Consider the following 22,844-nt stretch of genomic DNA (forward strand, 5'->3'; position numbering starts at 1 on the left):
ATTCTCAGAGAGTAGTTATTAATTGTTCAGAATCCTGCTGGAAGGGCATAACAAATGGGGTTCCCCAAAGGTATGTTTTGGGACTACTTCTGTTCAATATCTTTATCAACGATTTAGATGATGGCATAGAGCAGGGGTGGGCAATCATTTTTAATGGGGGAGGGCACTCTAAGATTTTGGCAAATGGTCAAGAGCTGTATTTCTACCAAAGGGGTTTGGAGTCTGGGACAGAGGTTGGGTGTAGAAGGGAGCTTGGGCTAAGACATTGAGTTGCAGAAGGGGCTGTGGAGTCTGAGAGGGAGATTGGGTGAAGGAGGGGATTGTGATCTATGGCAGAGGTTTGGGGTGCGGAGTCCAGAAGGGATTATGGGTGCAGGAGAGAATTCTGGCCTGGGGGAAGTGTGTAGGAGGGGGTGCAGGGACTGGGAGGGTGTTGTGACCTGGGGAATGTGGTCCACAGAGTGGACCACAAGCTAAATATGAGTCAACAGTGTGATGCTGTTGAAAAAAAAAGAAAACTTGAGTCTAGGATGCATTAACAGGAGTGTTGCGAGCAAGACTCAAGAAGTCATTCTTCTGCTCTAGTCTGCATAGATTAGGCCTCAACTGGAATATTGTGTCCAGTTCTGGGCACCACATTTCAAGAAAGATTTGGAGAAGGTCCAGAGAAGATCAACAACAATGATTAAAGGTCTAGAGAACATGTAATGTGAGGAAAGACTGAAGGAATTGAGCTTGTTTAATTTAGAAAAGACTGAGAGGGGATATGATAGCGGTTTTCAGATTTCTACAAGGGCGTTACAAGGAGGAGGGAGAAAAATTATTCTCCTTGGCCTCTGAGGATAGAAGAAGAAGCAATGGGCTTAACCGCAGCAAAGGAGGTTTAGGTTGGACATTAGGCAAAACTTCCTAACTGGTTAAACACTGGAATAAGTTGCCTAGGGAGCTTGTGGAATCTCCATCCCTGAGGATATTTAAGAACAGGTTAGACAGACCTCTATCAGGGAGGGTCTAGACAATGTTTGGTCTTGCCATGAGGGCCAGGGACTGGACTCACAAGGTCCCTGCCAGTTCTGCAATTCTATGATTCTATACTGCAGGACTAAGGGCTGTGTTTCCTTTCAGGATAAATTCTGCCTAGGGGAATTCTTTTGGCTTTGGTTGGTGGATTTGTTTGCTTCAGATGGAGTGGGGTTTTTGGGAAGTGATATGGCATTTAGATGTATTTGGGCATACCCCGTAGGGAAAGGAGCAGTGATATGTCATATGCAATCAGAAGTTTTAGCAGCCTAAAGACCCCCTCATTGAGGGCTACTATTGTTTCTATGGCAAGGATGGGCAATAATTTTAATGAGGGGAGGGGGGCACTCCAAGAATTTGGTTAGTGGTCGCAGGCAGCATTTTTCTGATGTATTAATGAAGAAGGTGTGGGGGTCTGGGATGGAGGTTGGGTGCAGAAGGTAGCTTGGGGTAAGGGACTGGGATGTGGGATATGGGAGGGAGTTTGGGTGAAGTGGGGAATTGTGACCTGGGGTAGCAAACTGGGATTCAAGGGGGGGCAGGGTTTGGGAGGGAAGTGAAACCTGCAGTAGGGTTACAGAGGTTTGGATTCTGACCTGGGACAAGATTGGGGTGCAGGGTCTGGAAGAGATATGGGGTGTAGGAGAGGATTCTGGCCTGCGGGAGGTGTGTAGAAGGAGGGAGTGCAGGGTCTGGGAGGGGGCTGTCACTTGGGGCAGGAGTGCAGGGATTTGGGATGTGATCAGGGATAGTGGATTGGAATGCTGTGACCTGCAAGTGGATGCAGTGTCTGGGAAGATGTATTAGGGCTGGGGCACAGTTGCAGGGTGCAGGAGGGAGGCAGAGGATTAGGGGAGGGAGGAGCTGGGGTGCCAGAGGCAGGCTCTCTCTGGGAGACCTTACCTGGGTGGCTCCCAGCTGGCAGCCCAGCAGGTTCCTTAACCAAGGTCCCTGCCTCCATGCCTCTTTACTGCTCACCGCAGCTACAGGAGGCATGTTTACTACTGCTGGGAACACTATGAGCCAGGGGATAACGGGGGAGGGGGCACTTCATATGCTGCCTGTCCTACAAACAGGCAGCTGCTGTTGGCTGGAAACCAACCAATGGGAGCTACTGGGGCAGGAGCAGTGTGAGAAGCCTCTGCCCCCTCCCCCAGGCCCTCAGCATTCACAGAAGCACATGGCCCTGCAGCCAGAGGATCAAGCAGGGAACTGGCTGAGGCTCTCGTGGGCCGAATCTGGCCCACAGATGACATTTTGCCCAGCCCTGCTCCATGGCCTATTTTAGTCCATATCCTCTTTCTGAAATTTGTACACCAGCCACTTGGGAGTTCACTCCACATATTCATCATATACTGGCATCCCGCTCTGAGGCTGGGGGCATGGTGCTACAGTCTTTAATGAATTAAGAGTTCCTCTGCCCACTTTCCCTCTCGCCTGGACAGCTCCAGAGTCTCCCAAGAGTAGGAATGCACAGAGGCCCATAAGAAAGAAAAGTCACTCAACAGAAAAGCCATGGCTGTTTGAGAGTTGCGTCTCTCCTTTGCCACGCCCCACCAACCTTCCCCTCTGTCTTGGCACTCTCGATACCTCTTGCACCTTGCTGTGCTAGCTGTTCTGCGCCATGGGAGCTAGGTGGGAAGGTGCTCATGCAATCCCAACAGTGCACTTTTCAAGGTGGCTCTGCAAGCTCAAGGTTGGTAGATTGGGGATGCCCGGAGACAGCTCTCAAGTTCTCATAGTCATTGGTTAGTAACATTTCTTTCTTTGCACTTGGAGACGTGATGCTTAAATATTGACAGTGTTAGCCTGGCTTGCAGATAGCCTGAGGTGGGTCTGGTGTGAATATGGCTGGCCTTAATATGAATTAGTGACACCTTTTCCTCTCATTTCAGAGCAGGTTTAGGATTGATTTTTTTGTTTGGTTGGTTTGGTTTTAAAGTTGTTTTGTTTCTTTTCAGTACAAAGCGTTTAATTGTAGATGTAATCCGCTTTCAACCAGGGGAGACACTGACTGAGATCCTGGAAATTCCAGCCACCCATGAGCAGGTATGAAAAAGGAGTAGGGCTCCACTCCGTAGGGTACTGGATTCATTTCAATCTAGCCATATGTGGTGCCGGTACCTACGAAAGCCCAAATCACAGGGGCCATGTCTACACTCGTGGCTTCTTGCGCGAGTAATATGCAACTGAGGCTAAACGTGGAATATCGCGGCGCCTCATTTACATACCTAATGAGCCACCATTTTTTTCAGAAGAGGCTCTTGCACAAGAAGGAGCGTCTACACTGCCCCTTCTTGCGCAAGAAAAACCCTCTTGCGCAATGCCGTTACACCTATTACTTTTCAGGAAGAACGGCATTGCGCAAGTGGGCTTTTCTTGTGCAAGAAGGGGCAGTGTAGATGCTCCTTCTTGCGCAAGAGCCTCTTCTGAAAAAAATGGTGGCTCATTAGGTATGCAAATGAGGCTCGGCGATATTCCACGTTTAGCCTCATTTGCATATTACTTGCACAAGAAGCCGTGAGTGTAGACATAGCCAGGGTGTAGTATGTGTGGCATATCAATATTTGAGACCTCTGAATGTCCAATAGTGATGGGGATATATGGTGTATTTGGAACAGAGCTGGAACAATTGTCAGCATCAGGGCTGCCAGAACAGCTGACTGGTGGCCAGTCCCAGGGCCACAGAGCAGCAGTTGCAAGAACTGCTGACCAGTGGCCACCAGATCAGCTGATGGGCAGACAGCCCCATGACTGTGGGCAGCTGGCCAACCAGCAGTCAGTCCCATGGCTTCTTGGAATAGCGATTGTGATGGGGCCACCAGAACAGCTAATGGGCAGATACCCCAGGGCTGTTGAACAGATGACTAGCAGCCAGTTCCAGGCCTGCTGGACAAGTGTCTAGGAATGGATCAGCCCCCAGGGCTGGAGCAGCACAGCAGTCGGCCCCTGTATCTAGAGCAGCAGCAGCCCTGGGAATACTGCCCCTCTCAGAGGATTTTTCATGCAAGTCAGAGTCAGGTTATGGGCTTCCATGAGATTGTGTTTATTGCCCTCAGCCTGTCCCTGACTTTTACTCAGAATGCCACACAGAATGTGAACCTTTCATAGAGCCTTTACTACATCCACTCAACTTGTAATTCTCTTCCATCCTAGGAAGCAGAGCACCAGAGAGCTATGCAGAGAAGGGCCATTCGTGATGCCAAAACCCCCGACAAGATGAAAAAATCCAAATCTGTAAAGGAGGACAGTAACTTAAACCTTCAAGAAAAGAAGGAGAAAATCAAGACAGGCTTGAAGAAGTTGACAGAACTGGGAACTGTGAACCCAAAGAATAGATACCAGGAGCTAATCAATGATATTGCCAAGGTATTCTGGCAGGAGATCACTTGTGCTTTATTAGGTGTTTCAAGTTATGGCCTCAATTTGTCACTCGTATGAAAATTGTAATAGTGCCGATGGCAGGAATTTCCTAAGGTATTTAAATAATAGTGACAGCTGCCTCTCAGAGATGAGTAACACATCCCTCTGCTAGTAAGCTCTCCGTCCCTTCACCTACGTGCAGGAATTCACTTTTTTCATAAGCATTTTATTGATGGGGCCTCATGGACTGTGAGGAAGAGTGGCTTTATTTTCTTGGGAAGAAATCCTGGGAATCAGTAAGTGTAACATAAATTTTTCTCTCTCTAACTTCAGACCCTAATATATGGTCTTGCCCTCTTTGTTCCCTCCTTTTTATATTTAAAATTACTTATTCTAAAATATTTTTTAAATTAATCTATTCTAAAAATATTTATTTATGAAGATTATTCATTTCTAGAAACGTTGTGCATGTAATTGTGAAATAAAGCTTCATAATACTCCTGCAAAGGCACTCTCAGTAAACAATACTGTGTGGAGGAGAAAGGGAGAAATAAAAAAACATAGCTGCTGTCACATCCTTTATTGTAGTGTTGACAGTTATTGGACATCAAATGTTTACCAAAATTAATGCATCAGAGGGTATACAAATACAGTAGTAAAATAAATTGTCTCCTTTTAGAGATTAAGTAAGAATAAATCCTTTAATGATGCGTAATTATTCAAAATATTAATGGAAGTTAATTTGGAAACTAGGCATTTTCATCTCTGTTAATTAATAATCAAAATAACATTTCTAAAAATAAAAAATATCGAGGAAAGAAATGAAAAAATTTGCACCAGTTTTATTAAACATACATCTCAGGACATTTGATTTCTGACTGGAAGGATATATTGGGTTGGAAGGCTTGTGAAAGGGCTAATTAATTTCTATGTACAATTTGGAAATGTATGTTCCAAATGGAATCTTTGAATATCATATGCTGGCTTCAGAAGGGAGCACCCAACAGTGACTCCATGGTAAAGCTTCACACATCTACCACCCTTATCTAGGACATCCGGAACCAGCGTAGATACCGTCAGAGGAGAAAGGCAGAGCTGGTGAAGCTGCAGCAGACTTACAGTGCACTGAACTCCAAAGCCAACTTTTATGAGGAACAAGTGGACTATTATAAAAGCTATATCAAAACCTGCTTGGATAACTTGGCCAGCAAGGGCAAGTGAGTACCTCAGAGCAGTACTGGGTGTTAGGAAAGGAATGCGTAGACCACAGCAGGGACTGAACTCTCTAGCATCTTCCCCCTCTTGTGCATGTTTAGCTTCCGCCATTTGATTTTTATCTAAAGAACTGATCTAATTTTTCTTCGTGAAGTGAAGTTATATAAACAGGTGAAGTCTGCATATAATCGTTATTTGAGTCTTACTGTCTTCTGTAGGGTTGATATAGATATGAATGATGTGGGGAAAAGAGTGGAGCATTGTGGAATTTGGTCTTTCTGTTACCTTGTGCTCCTACTATTCCTTTGTGATATTTTTGTGTTGCCTCATCTTCTACGTAGGTTATAAGCGGTCGGGTGAAGAACTGTGTTTTTATTATGTTTGTACGGTTTTCAGCACCCAGGGGCAGGAGCCTCTAATCTGTCACAGTGCAAATAATAAATACCCTCAAACCTCTTTAAGCCAGCAGTCCTGGGAAACAGGGTTAGACAGACTGTGCTGTGTGAGTGAGGGTGATGGGGATCAGGTGCTAACCTGGTGCCTCATTGCCTCTCAGGCATGGCAGTGGGGAAAAGTCTCTGGCAGAGCATGTTACAATGCTGCCATTCCCCCAAGTGGGAGGAGGGGAAGTGGCAGCATGCAGAGCCGCCTCAGCCTTCGCTTGCCAGGGTCTGTACCACAGGTGTTTCCGAATTAGGCACACTTAGAGTACGGAGCTTATAGTGTAATCACGTCTACAGGGGCGAGATCTGGAAGAACTATTTCCCATGAATGATCCTTTCAATATAGTTAGTGAATAAGAGAGGATGAAAGCCAACTCAGTTTGCAGCCACTTACTCCTGTCAGCTCTCTGAGCTGAACCAGCAGTATATTGTGGTCTACCCTCTGATAGTTGAGGTAATTCATATTTTGAATTCCTTCTGGACACTTTACTGCTTCTGGGTCCCCAGAGAGCAATGAACAGAAGTAGCTGTTCCCAAATTTTAACAGTGAGTTGATAAATCATTGGAACAGCTTTCCAAGGAATGTGGTAAATTCACTGTCCTTTGAAATGTTTAAATCAAAATTCGCTGTCTTTCTGAAAGGTGTATGATCGTTTACAATATTGGAGTTGCTTCAGGAATTACTAGGTGAGGTTGTGCAGCCTCTGTTGTGCAAGATCTCAGTAGATTATTATAATGAGTGCAGTATAGACATGTGCATGTACCTATACATATAAATAGACTATAAACATAACTATTTGTTAGATAATACCAGTTTATTACTCATTTCCTGTCATCCACCCAGATCAGATCAAATTCTGTCATTGTTTGAACTCACTCTTATTGTCTTGTTCCGTAATTTCATTATTTGCTTTTCTCAGAGTTTCTAAGAAGCCACGGGAGATGAAAGGCAAAAAGAGTAAAAAGATTTCCCTGAAATATACAGCAGCCCGACTCCATGAGAAGGGAGTTCTGCTGGAGATTGAAGATCTGCAAGTAAACCAGTAAGTAGCCTTTTCACCTCTCAGCATGAAGTCCAAGGATGCTTTGCTGAGTATAGAGAAACAAGTGATCATTGTTTCATCATCTCCTGCTTGAAAACATGTTTTCCAGAGCTTCAGTGTAGAGCAGTGGTTCTCTGCCTACAGGCTGCTTGTAAACACCCCTTTAGATACTTGAAAACTGCTATCATGTCCCCTCAGTCTTCTCAAAATTAAACAAGCCCAAGTCTTTCAGCCTTCCTTTCTAGGCCTTCCTTTCTTGTTGCTCTTCTCTGGTCCTTCTCCACTCTTTCCACATCTTTCTTGTAATGTGGTTCCCAGAACGGGACACAATGCTCTGAGGCCTAATCAGCGCAGAGTAGAGTGGAAGAATGACTACTTCTCCGAGAGATGTCGCTGGGGGTGCTCCACGTTAGGTCAATGCACCGCTGCTGAGCCTCAGAGCGGAGATTTCAAAGCAGTGTCCCTGGGGCCGCACACATGCGCACCAGTAGCCACACGCTGTTAGGCTGCAGGCATCGCACATGAGCGAGACCCCCCACCCTCATCCCCACTCCTCAGTTCCTTCCCTACCACCTCTGGCTATGGATGGACTCAGCAGTGCTCCCTAGCTTTTTCGCATCTGTATGATTACACTTCTTGAAAACCAGTTACATTCATTATAGTAGTTAATTAGTGAGTTTAAAGTTAAAACAAAAAAAGCAGTCATGTAGCATTTTAAAGACTAACAAGATGGTTTATTAGGTGATGAGCTTTCGTGGGGCAGACTCACTTCAGATCATATTCTGAAAGAAGAAGTGGGTTTGCCCCACGAAAGCTCATCACCTAATAAACCACCATCTTAGTTTGTAAAGTGCTACATGGCGGCTTTTTGTGTTTTACCAAGATCAGACTAACATGGCTACCTCTCTGTTACTTTAAATAGTTAATTAGTTTGTTAGTTTAAAAACAAATCTAGATTAGTATAAGAGGTTTTTCTTTTTTCTCCCAGTTAATCCCTTCCTGCAGTCTCTGATTGCTTCCATAGGCATGCCTGGCTCACCGGGGTTTAAGCGCTGCACCTATCCCATATCTGATGGTCACTCAACAATGCATCTGCTGCCTCAGAGAGCAGCATAACTCTCAGAAATGCCTTCATTGTGCAAAGCTAAAATCACGGGTGCAGAAAGACAGAGACCTCCGCCTCCAGTTATTTTTATTGGAAAACCCGCTTACCAGCCTCTAATATGGGCCAGCAGCCCGAAGAATTCAAGCATTGTTGTAAATTCTCAACACTACCAATATAAAGTGCTTCCATTCAGACACTTTCTCACCCCGAGGGTCTTCTCAAAGGTGCTGGCGGTTGTCACAGTGTACCTGAGGAAACAAAGAATTATCATATTTCCTTACCTCCTCAAGTCGCACTCACACAGTGATTCCTGTCGGTCACAAGACACCTATTCTGACACCTTGGCCTTCAGGTGAACAAAACTAAATCAATGCTCTCTCCTACACAAAAGATAACAGTTTATAGGAGCATCCCTCGATTCGACAATGGCCACCGCATCCCTACCTACAGACCATTTTAAAAAAATTATGGCCTCGGTGAATACCTTACGATCCAACCCCACATAACAGCACTCGAATGCCTTCGGCTGTTGGGGCACATGGCTGCGTGCAACTTAGTAGTCAGCAATGCTCGTCTGCACATGAGATGTTTGCAGAGCTGGCTGGGACAGGTGTACAAACCCAATGTCCATCCACTATCCAAATCCTTAGCCCTCCCAGGGATAGTAAAGGAATCTTTATGCTGGTGGCTGAGCCCAGGGAACCTTTGTTCCAGAGTCCCCTTCCACCCACCAGAACCATCCGTTCCCATGATAACAGATGCATCTAATACAAGATGGGGCGCCCACTTACGACATCATACCTGCCAGGGCCTGTGGTCCAGCACCAACAAGAACTTGCACATAAACATCCTAGAACTGCAGGCAGTCAGGGATGCATGAGTCAAATTCCTCCCATTCATCGTTAATAGCCATGTCAAAACTGTGCATAGAGAATGTTGCAGCAGTGTTTTACATAAATCGTCAGGGCAAAACCTGATCCCGAGCACTTTGCACAGAAGCCATAGTGCTTTGGAACTGGTGCCTGCAACACAACACAGTTATCACCACAGTGCATCTTCCAGGCACCATGAATACAACGGCAGATGCACTTAGCAGAGCCCTTCTGACCGAACACGAGTGGCAAATGAACCCGCACATATTGGCAGACATATTCCGCCTGTGGGGTCACCCAGCCATAGACCTGTTTACCGTGCAAACCAGCAAGAAATGCCCCCTATTCTGTTCCAGGGAGGGCATAGGCAAGGGATCAATGGGAGATGCCTTCCTCATTGCATGGGCGTCCCACCTATCCTACGCCTTCCCTCCTGTACCCCTATTGAACAGAGTCATATAGCTCCAGCATGGCCAGCCAGCCATGGTTCCCCTTCCTAGTGGCGATTCTCACGCCCCCACCGATCCTCCTACCTTGCATCGAGATTCTCCTTCTTCACCTGGGCTCCCACGCCATCCAACTGAACCTCCACTCGCTTTCTTAGCGGTTCTTAAAGGGTGTGCAGGCACTTTGTCCAGATATCAATCCACCAATGCAACCGTGGAACTTGCATTTAGTACAGCCTCTCCCCGACTTACGAACCAGTTATGGACCAAGCAGTTGGTCGTAACTCGGTTTGTTTGTAAGTCAGACCCTGTTGACTTACATGCGACCGCGCTGTTTGTAAGCGCGGATCGCGTTCATAACTCGGGGTCCACCACTTACGACAGCTTTGGTCGACTTACGGCTGTTCACAACTCGGGGACCAGCTGTATTGAATGCTCTAACTAGGCCGCCTTTCGAACCAGTGGCGACCACCTCACTACTACACTTGTCCATGAAAACTGTTTTCCTCGTAGCTATTACTTCAGCCAGATGGTTAGGAGAGATTGCAGCCCTAATGGCAGATTCCTCCTCTTTCTCCCCCACCCCTCTGCCATACACCACCTTTTTTAAAGACAAGGTCATGTTACATACCCATCCCAAATTCCTCCCCAGAGTTCACTCATCCTTTCACATCAGTCAGACAATACGCCTTCCCACCTTCTTCCCTAAACCACACACCAATTCTTTTGCACACTCTTGACCTGCACAGAGTACTTTCTTTTTTACCTGCAGTGAACAGATTATTTGTTTCAATAGCAGACCACAACAAGGGCCAGGCCATCTCATCACAGAGACTCTCCCACTGGATCTCAGATTGCATCAAGCTCTGCTACGCTGTCAGACGTACTGCCTCCAGATAGCATAAGGGCACACTCAGCCAGAGCCCTGACTACCCCGATAGCATTCCTCCACAAAATCCCTATAAAAGAGATCTGCACAGCTGCCGCGTGGTCCTCTGACTACACACTTGCAATGCGTTACGCACTTACGCAGGGACCTCTTTCCAATCTGAAACTAGCTAAGGGTAGTCCTTTCTACCACTTTTCTGCCAGATTCGAAGTCTCTACCCCCCTGAAGGGAAATAGCTTTGTAGTTACCTAATGTGGAGCACCCACGGGAACATCTCTCTCTCGAAGAGGATTCTCACCTCGATAGTAACAGATGTTCTTCGAGATGAGTGTCCCCGTGGGTGCTCCACAACCCTCCTTTCCTCCCCTCTACTTCAGGATCCTGGCCTTCTCAAGCCATCGATTCAGGGTAGAGAGGAACTGAGAGTGGGAGGGGGGCTTGCGCATACACGATGCCTGCAGCCTAACAGCGTGTGACTGGTGGTGCACGCATGTGCAGCCCCAGAGAGACTGCTATGAAATTTCCACTCTGAGGCTCAGTGGCGGTGCACTGACCTAATGTGGAGCACCCACGGGGACACTCATCTCGAAGAACATCAGTTACTATGGAGGTGAGTAACCTCCTCTTCTCGTGTCTTGCTCACAACACTCCTGTTATACATCCCAGAATCATGTTGGCTTTTTTTGCAACAGCATCACACTGCTGACTAATATTTAGCTTGTGGTCCATGGTGACCCTACATTTTTTTTCTGCCGTGCTCCTTCCTAGGCAGTCGACTGCTTCCCATTCTGCATGTGGGAAACTGATTGTTCCTTCCTAAGTGGAGCACTTTGCATTTGTCCTTATTAAACTTCATCCTATTTACCTCAGACCATTTCTCTAGTTTGTTCAGATCATTTGAATATGACCGTGTCCTCCAAAGCACTTGCAACCCTTCCCAGCTTGGTATCATCTGCAAACTTAATAATCATACCCTGTATGCCAATATCTAAATCGTTGATGAAAATCTTAAACAGAACCAGCCCTAAAACAGACCTCTGCAAACCCCACTTGTTATGCATTTCCAGTATGACTATGAACTATTAATAACTACTCTCTGAGAACAGTTATGTACCCACCTTATAGTAGCCCCATCTAGGTTGTATTTTGCTAGTTTATTGATAAGAAGGTCATGCAAGACCATATCAAATGTATTACTGAAGTCTAGGTATACTGTGTCCTCTGCTTCTTCCTTATCCACGTGGTGGGACTTGAGAGTATTCATTTGGAGACAGCTGAGGCTGAGGAAGCAATCCCATTACAAAATACTGCTGACACAACACTGGTGGAGGAAATGGCTCTGTCTCGGGACACTGGCAGCTGGTCACTTCTGGCAGCAGGCAGTGCTCCACTCCTGCTCCCAACCCTCCCACCGTGGTTCTGGCAAACTGTTAGGCTGTTCTGGATGCAGGAGATAAGGAATCGCCCCCTGTAGCAGAAGAGGAGAAGCCTTGTACTAAGGCTTGGAGGGCTGTAGTGACCACTGCGAGGAAGAAATGTAGGGTAGTGGTGGTTGGAGACTCTCTTCTGAGAGGGAGGGAGGCACCCATCTATCTCCCTGACATATCATCTTGGGAAGTATATTGAATGTTGGCACGCCAGCCCGAGTGTAGTGTATCAACAGGTGTGTTGTAAGCAAAACTCGTGAAGTCATTCTGCCGCTCTACTCTGCGCTAGTTAGGCCTCAGCTGGAGTACTGTGTCCAGTTCTGGGCGCCACATTTCAAGAAAGATGTGGAGAAATTGGAAAGGGTACAGAGAAGAGCGACAAGAATGATTAAAGGTCTAGAGAACATGACCTATGAAGCCAGGCTTCACGAACTGGGCTTGTTTAGTTTGGAAAAAAGAAGATTAAGGGGGGACATGATAGCGGTTTTCAAATATCTAAAAGGGTGTCACAGGGAGGAAGGAGAAAATTTGTTCCTCTTGGTTACTGAGGACAGGACAAGGAGTAATGGGCTTAAAGTGCAGCAGGGGAGGTTTAGATTGGACATTAGGAAAAAATTCCTAACTGTCAGGGTGGTCAAATATTGGAATAAATTGCCAAGGGAGGTGGTGGAATCTCCCTCTCTGGAGATATTTAAGAACAGGTTAGATAGACATCTGTCAGGGATGGTGTAGACGGAGCTTGGTCCTGCCTTGAGGGTGGGGGGCTGGACTCGATGACCTCTCGAGGTCCCTTCCAGTTCTATGATTCTATGATTAATGATTCACAGTCATGCTGGAAGGGCATAACAAGTGGGGTTCCGCAGGGGTCTGTTTTGGGACTGGTTCTGTTCAATATTTTCATCAATTATTTAGATATTGGCATAGAGAGGAAGCTTATTAAGTTTGCAGATGATACCAAGCTGGGAGGGGTAGCAAGTTTTTTGGAAGACAGGGTAAAAATTCAAAATGATCTAGACAAACTGGAGAAATGGTCTGAAGTAAATAGGATGAAGTTTACTAAGAATCATAGAATCATAGAATAATAGGACTGGAAGGGACCTCAAGAGGTCATCGAGTCCAGCCCCCCGCCCTCAAGGCAGGACCAAGCTCCACCTACACCATCCCTGACAGATGTCTATCTAACCTGTTCTTAAATATCTCCAGAGAGGGAGATTCCACCACCTCCCTTGGCAATTTATTCCAATATTTGACCACCCTGACAGTTAGGAATTTTTTCCTAATGTCCAATCTAAACCTCCCCTGCTGCACTTTAAGCCCATTACTCCTTGTCCTGTCCTCAGAAACCAAGAGGAACAAATTTTCTCCTTCCTCCTTGTGACACCCTTTTAGATATTTGAAAACCGCTATCATGTCCCCCCTTAATCTTCTTTTTTCCAAACTAAACAAGCCCAGTTCATGAAGCCTGGCTTCATAGGTCATGTTCTCTAGACCTTTAATCATTCTTGTCGCTCTTCTCTGTACCCTTTCCAATTTCTCCACATCTTTCTTGAAATGTGGCGCCCAGAACTGGACACAGTACTCCAGCTGAGGCCTAACTAGTGCAGAGTAGAGCGGCAGAATGACTTCACGAGTTTTGCTTACAACACACCTGTTGATACAAATGCAACAAATGCAACAAATAAGGACAAATGCAAAGTGTTCCACTTAGGAAGGAACAATCAGTGTCACACACACAGAATGGGAAGCGACTGTCTGGGAAGGAGCACTGCAGAAAGGGATCTAGGGGTCAGAGTGAACCCAAGACACCAGATAGCTCGAGGGAAAGAAGACTCTGTTATTTCTGTGGGATCATCATTCTGATCACCAGATGAGGCAGTAGCAGAAATTTTGCCTGCAGGGCCTTCTCCAAGAGATCAGAGGGCCCATCAAGCCCTCCTGCACAGGATGGCACACAATATGGGGCTGCAGGCAGAGGAGGCGACTGATCCTGAGGTCAGCACCAGGAGGCCTATCCAGGCCCTGCCTCTGATCCAGACTATCCAGCACAATATTAAAATGCTCTAGAAGACCCCAGCATCATCACCTCCACTGCGAGGGGGTTATGCACAAGTACTTTGTCCCGTCAAAGGGATATGAGTACTTACATGTTTAGGCATGCCAGGTCTGACTCTGACCTTTCCAAATGTGGCAGGCTTCAGACTGTTGCCCCGAGTGTGACAGGCTGAACTTGGTATTCACAATACCACAACAGTTCTACAATCTGGCCAGGTCCATACTACAGGGGGAGGTCAGCTTACGGTTCACAATTCCAGCTATTTCTAAATAGTAGCTGGAATCAACATACCTTAAACCGATCTTTGGCACCATCCTCACAACGGGAGGTTCACAGGAGAAATGCTCCTGTAGACTTCCCTTGCTCCTTGTGAGTAGTAAGAATGGGGGCACCCTCAGCATTAAATTTAGTGGGTCTTTACTAGACCCACTAAATCGGACGCCAGAAGATCAGTCGTCAGTTTTCCCACAAGCGGAGATGTGCCCTAAGTTGGTGGTTAGAGTACCGTACAGTGTGCCAGGGAGTCCCTTTCAGCAGCCCACAACCAACCTTGACCCTTGTAACAGACGCATCAGCATTGGGCTAGGGGATGCATCTGGGGGATTGCCAAATGCAAGGGCTGTGGTCACCAGAGAACTTAGGTCAGTCGGGTTGGTGTGCCTGGCATTCAAACAAGTGCTACATGGATAGTGTGTGACAGTGTTGACAGACAATACCATGGCCATGTTCTACATCAACAAGCAGGGAGGGACTCAGTCCTCTCCCCTGTGTTAAGAAACCCTAACTCTCAGCAGGTCCTCTCTGTCACAAGAGGTCAGCCTGTCCGGACGTCATACTCTCCATCTTCCAAATGTGGGGGTTTCCCCAGGTCAACCTGTTTGCCCCCTAGGGCCAACAGGAAATGGCTGATTTTCTGCTCCTGTTAGAATGATAGTTCACCTGGCAGCTAGTTGGGCATTCCACCATGGAGCCTCAGAACAATCACTTCTCACCAAGCCCCTAGTGGGGCATTTTAAAGTGTGTACCCTCACCCACAACTGCCACCACCTGCCTGGGACCTAAATCCGGGCACAGCTAGACTTACATCACCCCCTTTTGAGCCACTTGTTCCTTTGTTATGGGAGGTGTAGCTTTCCTGATTGCTGTCATGTCAGCCAGGAGGGTGTCTGACTTTGGACCCCCACTCTTACATAATTCTCCCTAAGAACAAGGTGCAACTCAGCCCTCATCTAGTCTTTCTCCCTAAGATGGTATCCCAGCTCCATATAACACAAGATATTTTCCTGCCTGTTTTCTCCTCCAAGCTACATTCCAGTGACAGAGAGCAGCAGCTTCACACACTAGACATTAGAAGAGCACTAGCATTCTCTATTGAGCACACCAAGCCATTCAGAAAATCAAACTGTTCATGGCGATAGCAAATAGGAAGGCAGGGCAGTTGGTCTCCTCTCAGTGTATCTCCTCATGGGGACCATGGATTGCATCTGAATGTACTGTGAGCTGGCCAGGGTCCCAGCTCCCCCATCACAGCACATCTGAAGAGAGCCTGAGCCTCCTCAGCAGCCTTCCTGGCTCAGGCTCCAATTCAGGGAATCTGCAGTGCTGCCACCTGGCCACAAGTGCATACACTCACCTCTCACTAGGCCATCGTCCAGCGTGCTAGAAACAATGCGACTTTTGGCAGAGCGATGCACCAAACAGTTCTTCCTTAACTCCAGCCACACCTCCAGGGGAGAGCTGAGGAGTCACCTGATTGGAATTACATGAACAAGCACTCAAGAAGAAAAGACCGTTGATCACCTTCTTGTAACTGTTGTTCTTCGGGATGTGTTCACATCCATTGCAATGCCCATTGTTGGAGTAACCGGCCAGAAGGAACTGAAGTGGGGAAGGTTCAGCAGGGTCATTTATTGAGTGCCCTAGAGGTGGCACTCCATGGGGCTGCACAGCCAACCTGTGGGGGAAAACTTTCCAACAATTGTACACGGGGCATGCACACCTGATTGGAATAGGCATGATCAACACATCTTGGAGAACAACAGTTATGAGAAGGTGAGCGACCGTCTTTATTGCATTTTTGAAAAGTTTTCAAGGTGACCATGCTATGTGTGATCTCTCCATAGTCCCATTCAATGCACAGTGTATGTGGAGATAGAGTCAGAGGAAATGCTTTTTGGAACTTTCATTTCAAATGGCATAAATTGCATATATTTTGACTTCTTTTAACACTTAAGCATTCTAATATGCGATTTTAAGGGACGTTTCCAGCCTTAGCTCTCTCAATTTTTTTTCTGGGAAATAAAAATAAAACACACCAGAAAATATGATGAATGGAACCAGTCCTTTACTGATTGGTCTTGAGGAGAAAACAGATTAGATAACATCTGATTTTTCCATTTTCTCAGTTCTATGAAAAATAGTAACCAAGATTGTGTGATAAAATCTGTTGTTTTTTTAATTCTCCCTCATGGCACTCCATCTCTTCCCACAACTGAGTCATCTATCTTCATTTACTGCAATCAGACCACAAAATCTTCCTCGTCAGAACTGTATTAGGATCAAGCAGGCCCTGTGTCCCCCAAAAATGCCATGGTCACCCAGGCAAACGCTACCTCCATAGCCACCAAAATAAACTCTTGGCTTACTTACAGCACTCCCCCTGAGCTCTTAATAGATCTTAAAATACTATGGTAAATGGGGAATTATCTTTAAGTGGGTTATAACCCCTGATAAAGTTAGCTGGTGACACGCATATTGGGAGAGTGGCAAACAGTGAAGAGGACTGGTCACTTAATCCAGTGTTTCTCAACCTGTGGTACATGTACCTTTAGGGGTATGCTAGAGAAATCTGGGGAGTACATAAAGTGAAATTTAGCAAAAAATGCCTGGGATTTTGCCCTACTAAGGGGATTGGGCAGGGGGTGGCGGCACGTGCCTGTCAAATAGAATGATCGGAGCCGCGCACCCAGACATTATCAGCTGCTCTGCACATGCACCCCAGCGCTAGGGGGAAGAGCGTGTGGTGGTGGCGGTTCTGGTGAGACCCAGGGCAGTTCCAAGTGTGGGGCGGGTTTGGACAAGGAGAAAAAAAAATCACTTCCACAGCCTCCCCTCCTAGTTCCTTTCCTTTCCAGCAGCCTCCCCGTGGGGAGGGCGGCTGAACCTGGAGACACGCATTACCCCCACCCCCACCAGCAGCTCAGTACAACTCGTCCCCATCCCCGTGCGCTGTGGAGAGGAGCTAAAAGGCGGTGAAGCGGCACAATAAGCTTTGCTCCAAAGGACTTCCCCTCGCATCAATGGTATAGCAAGGAGTGGAGGCAGTTGCCCTCGGATGCCATGCTAGGGGGGCGCCAGCCTGAAGTGGAGTGCACAGCTCCACACAGTGAGCCCAGCACTGGCAGGCCACTTGCTTCCTGCAGACAAGCTGCCGAGGCAGGGTCGGGCAGCAGGAGAGGGCACTTCGAAGGGAGGGTTACCATACGTCCGGTGCCTTGCTCTGGGAGAGGGATGGGGCATTAGGTTAGAGCAGGGGCTGAGGGTACTTATATTTTTTTTTAAAGGGGTACTTTATTTAAAAAAAAAAAAAAAAGGTTGAGAACACTGACTTAAAATTATCTGGGTCGCTTGGTAATCTGGGTATAAGCAAACAGGACGTGTGTTAATACAGCTAAATATTAAGCACAAAGACTGTAGGCCATACTTACAGCAAGAGGGGCATGATCCTGGAAATCAGTGACTCTGAGAGAGAGCTGGGATTACGATGAATAATCAGCTGAGCATGAGCTCCTAGGGCAAGACGCTGGTCCAAAGAGTAGTGCATCACTTAGGGCTTGTCTCCACTACTGGGTTAGGGTTAGAGTTTCTCCCGTGTACCTCCCACTATAGAGCAACCCCAGAAAATCGATGCAGGGTACCTAGACCAGCTACACAATTCACGTAGTTGGAGTTAATTATCTTGCATCAATTTTCTTCTCCAGTGTAATCCTGGCCTTAGAAAAGTGGATCTCAAACTTTTTGGCCCACAGCCAACCCCTCTCAATGCAGGCCGTTCTGTGGACCACCAGCCATTCTGATAAAATGCCTTCACTTATCTATAAATATTTTAAATGCTAAATTATTCACATTAGGATACTGGAGCATAAAAACTTACACACGCAGCTATAACATAAGGGGGCATGTATGATTGGTGAGAAAGGAAATTTTATTAATCAAAATCAAAATAAACAGATTGGGCACTTTAGCTTTATCATGTCAGTTTACCAAATCTCATTTTAAAATAAAGTAAAAAAATATTAATTCATGTCCAAAACTAAAGGTTTCAACATTGTCTTTCTTTATGGCAGCAGTAAGGAAGCTTTCTTTGGGTCAAGGGCCACTGATCCAAAAAAAATCAGTTGGGGACCACAAAAGTGAGAGGCAATCACCCCTCCTACTCCTCCCCCCCCCAAAACCCAACCTAACCCTCAGAGATGTGGCCTCCAACTGAGATACCTCACTATTCTGGTGCTCCGGTCCCGTAGGGAAGGGAAAAGGGGGCAAAGAGGACCCTGTTTCAGAGCTTCCCACAGGCCAGGTGAACTCCCAGGGTTAGTAGATTTTGTGAGCCACCTTAGACTCTGGGTTGGGCCAAAAAATGAGAGGTCCAGTGTATGAGAAAGATGCCAAGCAGTGGGATAGGGCTGGGTGCACAGGAGGCAGTGAGGGTGGGAGATAGGGTGCTAGAGTGGGCTGGGAGTTTGGGTGCTGGAGGGATGAGGGTGCAAGGTCTGGCCAAGAGGGGGAGAGTACAGGAGTGGGCTGGGGGTGGGAGGGGAAGGAAGGGGCAGCAGCAGGATGGAGACAGGGTGTTTGGCCAGAGGGCAGGTGCAGGAGCAAAGGTGAGTGCCAGGAGGGAGAAAGTGTCTGGCTGGGGATGTGGGGTCTCAGCGGGGGAATGTGTGTGACGGAGATGTGGGTGTAGGGTTTGGCCATGAGGAGTATGGGGGGTGCTTACCTGGCTTCATGCCCCCCACCCCGCCACTCCCAGGTACCGTGTCCCAGGCACCCCCTTTCACTGCTCTTTGACCAGTGGGAGCAGCAGGGAACGCCTGGAGGCAGAGCTTCTGTTCCCCTAGCAGGGGGGGAGCGGCAGCAGCAGCACATGGAGCTGCTTGCTCCCCCTGAGAGGGGCTTTCCCCCACATGCAGCAGGAAGCTGGTGATGGTGTTCCAAGCTTGCAGCAAAAGGCTGCAGGAAGCGGGGGATGGGGTGCTGAGGCTTGAGCCATGACTCACCTGTAAGTCCGCAGTCTGCAGACTGCAGTTTGAGAGCCACTGCCTTACAAGCATACACATGAAATCTCGAGTAGGAGTAAAGAGGTTATGTTACCTGAATTTGGCAGTGGTGCAACCAGTATTGGAATAGGTTGTGTCCAGTTCTGGAGTCCAGACTTCAAGATTAATTGGAGAGAGTCCAGAGAATAGCTATGAGAATAGTTAAAAGGTTGGAAATTAAGCCATGTATAGTGATAGACTCAAAAAGACCAATCTGTTTAGCTTAAGAGGAAGGCTGACGGGTGACTTGAACTCAGACAGTAAGTACCTACCTCGGGAATAAGCTCTTTGGTCTAGCGGGCTACGGTATGACAAGATCCAAGGGTGAAAGCTGTAGCTAGACAAATTCACACTGAAAATAAAGTATAAAGGTTTCAGAATGAGGGTAGTTAACCATTGGAACAATTCACCAAGATTTGTGGTAGATTCTCCATCATTGGCAATTTTACAATCCAGATTGGATATTCTTCTAAATCATCTGCTCTAGATCAAAGAGGAATTATTTCAAGAATGTCATCTATTCTGTATTATGCAAGAGGTCATATCAAATGGTAAGGATGGTCCCTTGTGGCCTTAGAATCTGAGTGTCTTTTTCTCAATGAGGCAGCTTCCTCCCCTCAGCAGGAAGCTGGCCTGCTGAAAGCAGTGTCTTGTACCGCTGCCTCCTGCTCTGCCTTTGTCTCGCCCTCTCTGCTGAGCTTGAGATCTCTTTTCAGGATACTTACATTGCAAGGATCCTGCATTAATATTGCCCTCCACTGCCATTCTGGTATGTTAAATAATAAATGTATTTTTTATTTGCCAACCTTCATAGGTTTAAAAACGTGATCTTTGAAATCAACCCAACTGAAGAAGTAGGAGACTTTGAGGTCAAAGCAAAATTCATGGGTGTTCAGATGGAAACATTCATGTTACATTATCAGGTAAGGATACTCCTATTTTATGCTGAAAACCTGTGGTATACAATCTATGTGGGCTGTATGCAGCAACCAAAACCTTTCCTGTATAGTTCTATTAGTCAGTCACTTGCTGTGGATCCAAGATTTCATAGATACATATTTGTATTCATTATAATTGTGAGGAACCACTCCTAAAAGCATCTCAGTATAGTGGCCTTATTCATCACAAGAGAGCATTAATGCTGTGTTAATGGAAAAAAACATTGTTGTTAAATTTTTCTTTTCAGAAAAGTAGAAATATTTAATGACCTGTTTATCCAGTGTTGTTTATAGCATAGGCATTAACTGTGAGGCATCTCATGTTTGGTCTATGAAGTGAACCTGTGTCTTTGAGGTGAGGAAACTTGGCTTTTCCTGGAAAGCTGCAACTTTTGCTTGCAGATGAATCTTTTTTCATAGACAGCTTCAGCAGGATCACTTCTCGCTTTGTCTTGATGACAAATATTCAAGAAATCAGAGTTTGATCATCATTCCAGTGCCTAAAACAGGGTGGGGAACCTCCGGCTGGGCCGGAGGCAGCCCTCAGCTTGCCTAGATCTGGCCCCTGAGACTTGTGGGACTGACGATGGTCTTCCTGGGCTCTCCTAGGCTCTGCTGTGTGAGGGGAATGTGGAGAGTGTCTTTCTCCTCCATCAGAGGCCACATTGTTTTGGGGTGGTTCTGCTTCTCACGTGTGCAGCCCTTGACTGATTTTCCTGAGCCCCCGACCCAAAAATATTCCCCACCCCGGCCTAAAAGATCAAGGGCCTTCCAGATTAGTGTGATAGATTTGTTTTCAAAAGGCTGAAAACAACATGTTCTTCTTTAAGTCTTGTCCCTATTTCTATTCCGTTGTAGGTGCATCCACATCCCTGCTCTGCTGATTAGAGAGTTTTGGTAACTGTCTATCCCATCCATGCGCTGCTCCCTGCCTGCCATGAGGCCAACCATTATGTGCGGGCAGTCCCTCTTCAGTTCCTTCTTAATTACCCGGATTAGAAACCTAGAGATGGCGCTACAGCTGTCTGTGAATCAGTAACTCCCTTTACATTTGCTCTTTTTAGCTTCCCTTGAATTTTTTCCCTTTCTTTTCCGGTTTTGTTTTGCTGCTTTTTTTCAACAGTGTCCCACTGCAGTGCACTTTTATTCCTTGCCATGGTGACTCCTGCTGGTTGTTCTGGAAATTAGCTTCTTCTGGCTAATGTCTCCCCTACATTACCGGAGCTCTGATTGCCTGCCTCAAGCCGTCTTCTGATTGGCTCTTGGGATCAGTTTTCTCCCAGGGCTGTTCCAAGACTTTACACTCTAGTGCAGGGTAACTTCCTCCCCTCTCCTATCACACACACACGGACTCATTCAACTTGTGGTCCGCTATGACTCCTAAATCCCTTTCTGCAGTACTCCTTCCTACGTAGTCATTTCCTATTTTGTGTGTGTGTAACTGATTGTTCCTTCCTAAGTGGAATATTTTGCACTTGTCCTTACTGAATTTCACCCTGTTTACCTCAGGCCATTCCTCCAGTTTGTCCAGATCATTTTGAATTATAACCTCTTCCTCCAAAGCACTTTCAACCCCTCCCACCTTGGTATCATTTGCAGATTTAAGCATACTCTCTATGCCATTATTTAAATCCTTGGTGAAAGTATTAAACAAAACTGATCCCTGTGGAACACCACTTGTTTTGCCTTTCCAGCATGACTCTGAACTATTGATAACTACTCTCTGGGAACAGCTATCCAACCAGTGATGCACCCATGTTATAGTAGCCCCATCTAGGTTGTATTTCCTTACTTAATGAGAAGGCCACGCAAGACTGTATCAAATGCCTTACTACACCTCAACACCTTCATTGAGGATGAGAAGGACCAAGAAGACTCCAGCGTTGTTTCTCCTTCTCTAGCCTAGAGAGAGAGATCCCTGAGGCAAGGGAAGCCAACAGAGGCAGAGTCCCGAGACCACTCAGAAGGGTTTTCACTGGCCCCATGCATGTTCACAAAGTGCATGGTGGTTGTAGCAGCCTTCCTTTATAAATCCTGAGTACAGGTCTTCCTGTTCCTGGACAGCTGGCTCATTAAAGGTGATCTTGAGTGCAGGTGCTAGAGTACATGGCATTTGTATGAACCACTTGAAGCAGGCTCATTCTGAACACTTGGCTAACAAATTAATCGTTACTTAGCATTCCTAATTGGGGCTTTCCTGGACTCCACTCAGGCTAGAGCCTCCCTGCACCAAATCTGGCTCTGAAGCTGAGTCCTGCCCAGAGATGACCTAATGTGCTGCAAAAATAAGTGCAAATGTCCATGTAAGTGCTCTGCAGATTTCTGATGGAGGGATACCGTTGGGGGAGCAATGGAAGAGAGTCCGATCTTTGACTGAGTGCCTTAGCTGGGAAGCTTTCCCTGTTGTTCTGCTCTAAATCTCAGTGCCTAAGTCAGCTCAGTGGGAGTAGTGGCTGTTTATCTTATTGGAAAATCAGGCCATATGTTCCTATATTTTATGGCTGTGAAATGGAAGTATATGAGGAGAGGAAGGGCTCTATCTAGGGTTATGGAGGTTGTATGATGGTCACATGAATGAAGAGTCTGGAAATGACTGTTTAGATTTAGATTGATGTGGTCTTTTTAGATTGTTTAAACAAAGGTGAGCGCATAAGAGTTTTCATTTAAATATTCCTGTTAATAAAAAATCATAAAATTAATTAATCAGAACTATTA

General features: G+C 46.5%; 1 protein-coding gene across 2 annotated transcripts in view; it reads left to right on the forward strand.

Moving 5' to 3' along the window:
- IQGAP1 (IQ motif containing GTPase activating protein 1) overlaps positions 1–22,844 on the forward strand; it is a 261,663-nt gene that overhangs the window by 235,816 nt on the left and 3,003 nt on the right. For both annotated transcript variants that reach the window (XM_075916963.2, XM_075916961.2), the window contains exons 33-37: positions 2,982–3,069; positions 4,177–4,389; positions 5,434–5,600; positions 6,962–7,084; positions 20,006–20,114. In XM_075916963.2, the coding sequence (XP_075773078.1) occupies positions 2,982–3,069; positions 4,177–4,389; positions 5,434–5,600; positions 6,962–7,084; positions 20,006–20,114 (700 nt within the window). The remainder of the gene's footprint in view (positions 1–2,981; positions 3,070–4,176; positions 4,390–5,433; positions 5,601–6,961; positions 7,085–20,005; positions 20,115–22,844) is intronic.

The sequence above is a fragment of the Pelodiscus sinensis genome, chromosome 14 (genome assembly GCF_052426305.1).
Source record: "Pelodiscus sinensis isolate ZL-2025 chromosome 14, ASM5242630v1, whole genome shotgun sequence".
In the NCBI taxonomy this organism is placed as follows: Eukaryota; Metazoa; Chordata; order Testudines; family Trionychidae; genus Pelodiscus; species Pelodiscus sinensis.